The sequence below is a fragment of the Colobus angolensis genome, unplaced genomic scaffold (assembly GCF_000951035.1).
Source record: "Colobus angolensis palliatus isolate OR3802 unplaced genomic scaffold, Cang.pa_1.0 Scaffold25, whole genome shotgun sequence".
Classification (NCBI taxonomy): Eukaryota; Metazoa; Chordata; class Mammalia; order Primates; family Cercopithecidae; genus Colobus; species Colobus angolensis.
Genome location: NW_012115710.1, coordinates 1,620,175 through 1,626,526, shown reverse-complemented (window position 1 = coordinate 1,626,526; position 6,352 = coordinate 1,620,175). Strand labels below are relative to the sequence as shown.

The 6,352-nt window shown below is 37.5% G+C and overlaps 1 protein-coding gene across 1 annotated transcript in view; it reads right to left on the bottom strand.

Annotated features, from left to right (window-relative positions):
• Positions 1–475: 475 nt before the first annotated feature.
• The window catches only part of LOC105514834 (zinc finger protein 83-like), a 38,238-nt gene continuing 32,361 nt past the window's right edge, over positions 476–6,352 (bottom strand). The window contains 4 exon segments of the mRNA XM_011946491.1: positions 476–1,059; positions 1,257–1,448; positions 1,612–1,806; positions 1,923–2,306. Of these exon segments, the coding sequence (XP_011801881.1) occupies positions 476–1,059; positions 1,257–1,448; positions 1,612–1,806; positions 1,923–2,306 (1,355 nt within the window).

Genomic DNA, 6,352 nt, shown 5'->3' with positions numbered 1-6,352 from the left:
AGTTTTTTGTATTTTTTAGTAGAGACGGGGTTTCACCATGTTCGCCAGGATGGTCTTGATCTCCTGACCTCGTGATCCGCCTGTCTCGGCCTCCCCAATAATTTTTCTATTTTTAGAAAAGACAGCGTTTTGCCATGATGGCCAGGCTGGTCTCCAACTTCTGACCTCAAATGATCCACCTGCCTTGGCCTCCCAAGGAGGCAATTATAGGCATGAGCCACTGTGCTCAGCCTGGAAGCTTATGTTCTTACTTGATTTGTATAAACAGAAAACTTACACTCAAGAGACCACTCAGAAGACCTTGCACTCTCATTACATTTGTAAGGTTTCTCTCCAGAATGGATTCTGTGATGACTTGTAAGGTGGAATTTTGTTTAAAAACCTTGCTTCCCTCATTACATTTGTAAGGTTTCTCTGCATTGTGGATTATTTTATGAAAAGCAAGGCTTGAATGCACACTAAATGCTTAGCTATATTAATTACATTTGTAAGGTTTCTCTCCAGTATGAACTATCTGATGTTTTGCAAGGTGTGAAATTTGATTAAAGGCTTTGCCACATTCATTACATTTATGTCTCTCTCCAGTATGAATTCTCTGATGAATTGTTAAGGAGAACTTGTGCCTGAAGTCCTTATCACATTCCTTACATTTATAAGGTTTCTTTCCTGTGTGGATTTACAGATGGGTAGTGAGACTTGAATGCCCACTAAATTCTTTGCCACATTTATTACATTTGTAAAGTTTCTCTCCTGTATGAATTATCCAACATTGTGCTAGGTATGAATAGCTACTATAGACCTTGCCACATTCATTACATCTATAAGGTTTCTCTACCATATGAATTCTCCAGTGTTCTGTAAGTTGTGGATTGCGACTAAAGATCTTATCACATTCATTACATTTGTAATGTTTCTCTCCAGTATGAGTTCTCCAATGTCATGCAAGGTGTGCAATTTAATTGAAGACCTTGCCACATTCATTACATTTGTAAAGCCTGGCTCTAGCATGAATTCTCTGATGATTGCTTAGAGATAACGTATGCCTGAAGACCTTGCCACGTTCTTTACTTTGTAAGGTTTTTCTCCACTATGGATTAGAAGATGGACAGTAAGACCTGAATAGTCACTAAATGCTTTGCTACATTCAATATATTTGTAAGGCTTTTCATGCATTCCTAGGGAGATGTGTAGGGGAGAGCCCATATGAATTCTTTGATGTCATACAAGGTATGAAAGTTGACTAAAAACTTTGCCATATGCATTACATTTGTAAGGCTTCTCTCTGGGTTGAATTATCCAATGTTCTGCAAGGTGTGAACTGCAAATAAAGACCTTTTAACATTCATTATATTTGTAAGGTTTCTCTCCAGTATGAATTCTCTGATGTTTTGCAAGGTATGAATTCTTCCTGAAGACTTTACCACACTCATTACATTTATAAAGTTTATCTCCAGTATGAATTCTCTGATGAGTGATAAGGAATAACTCATACTTGAAGACTTTGCCACATTTTTTATATTTCTAAGGTTCTCTCCAGTATGAATTACAAGGTGGACAATGAGATCTGACCACTCATTAAATATTTTGCCACATTCATTGTATTTCTGACACTTTCTCCAGTATGAATTCTTTGATGTTGTGCAAGGTTTGAATTGTGACTAAAGAACTTGCCACATTCATTACATTTGTAAGGTTTCTCTCCAGTATGGACTCTCCAAAACTCTGTAAAGTGTGAATTGTGACTAAAGACCTTGCCACATTTCGTACATTTGTAATGTTTCTCTCCAGTATGAATTCTCAGATGTTCTGCAAGATGTGAATTCTGATTAAAGATATTGCACATTTGTTACATTTGTAGGGTTTCTCTCCAGTATGAATTCTGTGGTATTGTACAATGTATGAATTGTTCCTGAAGACTTTACCACACTCATTACATTTGTAAAGTTTATCTCGATCCAGGATCATGTCATGGTTAGCAAGGATTGAAGACACGCTAAAGACTTTGCCATGCTCATTATGTTCATAAGAATTTTCCCTAATGTGTGTTTTCTGTTCTTGTGGGAGAAGTGGAGAATCAATGAAATCACTGCTACATTTATTAACGTGGGTTTTCACACTAGAAGAAATTTTTTCAAGTGGTAAAACTGAGGGACTCTGCTCAATAGACTTTTCCACTTGATTACATACATAAATTTTTCTTTCAAACTGAAACAGCTGCAGTTTGGGCAGATGGGACTCAGAGGTTAATCTGATCTGATTTTTAATAGGCTTGGTTCTTGCATTGATTCTCCATACACAGATCCTCCCTAGGAATGCATGAAAAGAAAAACTTGAACCCATGGTTCTGGCATGTTTAGAATCTAATGAAGGAAGCAGAATCTACCTCATCTGTCTCTGATGTTGCAAGGAATGTCAGCATACTTTGTATAACATGTTCACAATGCCAAAAACGTAAGAGAGTAAGGTGATACATTGGAGCAGTGGGAAATATACAGGAGTCAGCAGGACTATGAAGGAATGTAATAAAGATTATGAGAAGAACAATACAACAGAAACTCAAAGTTTCTCATAAAAACCAGGAGTTAGCCCTTTAGAGAAAATAAGATATTAAAGAGCAGCAATATATCCATTAGTAATAGTACATGCATGAAACCAAGAAAGACACACCACGGAAAAGGAGTGAATGTTCGTTCATCCTGTACAACAGGCTCATTAGTAAAGTTCTCCCCCTACACAATTGTTATACAAAACCATTGGGAAGAGTGGTTATTTCACTAAACCTCAAACAAAAGTTAAAAGGAGTACAAGAAGATGGAAATGTGACCAAAATTATAGTAATAAATTTATTTCCAGAAACCGAACTTTTTAAGGCAGCCCTCTGAATTGCTTGAAAATTATTTTAAGCAGCTACCTAGAGATACCTAATGAGCTAAAAGGTAGCAGAGATAAACAACTAAGTGAAATTGGGAAAACAATACATGAAAAAGAGAATATAAAAACAAAGAAGAAACTATTGAAAACAAAAATCAAATTCTGGAGTGGAAATACAGTAGCTGAAGTAAAAATTCGTTAGGCTGCAAAACATCAGACTGAACAAGGCACAGAAAAAAATAAGCAAAAATATGTTACTCCAGAGTATCATCTTCAAAGAAAAAAAAAACACAAAGAAAAGCAAACAACAATATATATATATATATTTTTTTTTTTTGCACAGTCTTACCTGTTGTCCAGGCTGGAGTACAGTGGCACAACTGTGGCTCACTGTAACCTCCATCTCCCAAGCTCAAGTGATTCTCATGCTTCAAACTTTCAAGTACCTGGGACTACTGATGTGCATCACCACACCTGGCTAATTTTTGTATTTTTAGTAGAAATGGGGTTTCATCTTTTTGGCCTGGCTGGTCCCAAACTCCTGGCCTCAAGTGATCTGCCCACCTCGGCCTCCCAGAGTTCTGGGATTATAGGTGTGAGCCACTATACCTGGCCAAGAAAAGCAAACAGATTCTAATAAATTTGTGGGATACTATCAAGTGATCAAGGGGAAAAATATACAAACTATTGGAGGTTCATACATAGAAGACAGAGGATCAGAATATGCAATTGAACTAAGAATTTCTAAAAGGTCCCAAATCTGAAGAAAAAAAGTATATATAAATTAAAGAAACTTGACCACTCTAACTAAAATGGACCCAAGGCCATTCACAAAGAGACACAATTAAAATTACTTTTTAATTGGTTTTACTTTTTAATGGATTTTGCTAAGAACTACTTTTTAGCAAAAGTCACCTCCAAGAATAAAGGAGTAATTTAGACTTTCCTAGATAAAGAAGAGATGAGAAAGTTCATTAGTACTCTAGATCTGTCTAAAAAGAAATGCTAAAGGGAGTTCTTCAAGATGAAATAAAAGGACCCAAGACAGTACACTAACCAAAATGAAAATATAAGTTTAGCATTAATGGTCATTAAATGATCACATATGCAAGCATGTGTTCGTGTACTTTTCATTTGAAACTTGACTTTTAATTCATTCCTTGCATTTAAAAGGCAAAATCACTTAAAATGCACTATAAGTTTATGTTAATAAAAACATAATATATATAGAAGTAATTTAAGCCATTAATAACATAAAGTCAGAGCCAAATTATGAAGTAGTTTTCTGTGTATGATCAAAGTTAAACTGTTAACATTTTAAAGTAGAATTTTCAACTTAGAATATTTTACATAACTGCAATGGTAACCACAAAAAGAAAATCTACAGAACATACACAGAAGGAGATGAGATGGGAATCAAAGCACATTACTACAAAAAAAAATCAACAAAACACATAAGCTGATAGGAAGAGAGGTATGCAGGACAAAAATTCTACACGATGTTACAAGATCTACAGATAGTATGTAACAATATGCAACAATAGGAACTTCTCTATGAGTACTTCAAATCTAAATGATGTAACTTTAGAATCAGAAGAAAATAGGATTCAACTGATGTCTGTCCACAAGAGAACCCCCTTAACTGTAAGGACATACACAGAATGAAATTCAAAGGATGGAAAAAGATATTCCATGCAAATGTTAATCATCAGTAAACAAGGTGGCTATGTTAATATCAAAGAAAACAGACTATTGCTGGGCACGGTGGCTCACCGCAATCACAATGCTGTAATCCAAACACTTTGGGAAGCTGAGGCAGGAAGATCATGAAGTCAGGGATTCAAGACCATCCTGACCAACAAGAGGCAGAGGTTGTGGTGATCCTAGATCACGCTATTGCACTCCAGCCTGGGCAACAAGAGCGAAATTCTATCTCAAAAATAGAGAGGCTGGGCGCGTTGGCTCACTCCTGTAATCCCAGCACTTTGGGAGGCCGAGGAGGGCGGATCATGAGGTCAAAAGATCGAGACCATTCGGGCCAATGTGGTGAAGCTCCGTCTCTAGTAAAACTGTAAAAATTATCTGGGCGTGGTCGTGAGCTCACGCCTGGCCAAATGCTGTGTATTTCATTTACCTCATACATCAGAAGGTAGTGATCTTAACATGTATTTCAGTTCTGATATTGTGTGCTGGTGGTTAAGTAGAAGTTGTGGCTTTGTTCTTCAGAGGGAATTGTTTAGAATTCTGTAGGCTGTATAAATGTACTCATTTGCTTGCTGGTTTTATCATGGGTTACAACATTTTATTAATTATTATAATTTTATATATGGCTTTTTGGTACATGGTATTCAATATAACTGACACACTCCACTCGTTAATGTCACAAGTGCCACCGGGTGCAGTGACCCACACCTGTAATCCCAGAACTTTGGGAAGCTGAGGCGGGTGGATTACTTGAGGTCAGGACCAGCCGGACCAACATGGTGAAGCCCCATCTTTACTAAAAACACAAAAACTAGCCAGGCATAGTGGTGCATGCCTGTGATCCCAGGTATTCAGGAGTGTGAGGCAGGAGAATCACTTCAACCCAGAAGGCAGAGTTTGCAGTGAACTGAGATTCCGCCATGGCACTCCAAGCTGGAGTGCAAGACTCCATCTCAAAAAAATAAAAATATGAGAAGTTTAAAAACATTACGAAGTGCCTGTTCTGTGTGGACATAGGTAATTTTATGACATTTATTCAGAAATACATTGTAATGTTTTTTTCTTTTTTTTCCTTTTTTTTTTTTTTTTGAGACAGAGTCTCACTTTGTCACCCAGGCTGGAGTGCAGTGGTGCAATCTCGGCCTACTGCAACCTCTGCCTCCCAGGTTCAAGTGATTCTTGTGCCTCAGCCTCCCAAGTAGCTGGGACTACAGGCACGGGCCACCGCACCTGGCTAATTTTTGTAATCTTTTATTATCTTCTCAGTGCTATAATTGTTTGACAATACAGAATTTCCAGTGCTTTTGGTTATCCTTACATGAGCTTGCTGTGTATTATTTACCAGTATAGTATATTGTGTGCATTTTTTTAGCATTTATTTGTATACAGTAAATATGGTTTAAATATGAAGAATATATATTTTTTCTCTTCATTGATGTGACACTGATATGTTTTTTGCAAATTGTCATACACTTTAGGGTCATGGTGGAAAAATACCCCTTACTTTAGGCTTACACATGTTTGTGCCCTGTCAGTGTTTTGTCATGTTATAGAAAATAGACTTTCTTTTTTTTGAGACAGAATCTTGCTCTGTCACCCAGGCTGGAGTGCAGTGGCGCGATCTCGGCTCACTGCAAGCTCCGCCTCCCAGGTTCACGCCATTCTCCTGCCCCAGCTTCCTGAGTAGCTGGGACTACAGGTGCCCGCCACCGTGCCTGGCTAATTTTTTGTATTTTTAGTAGAGATGGGGTTTCACCGTGTTAGCCAGGATGGTCTC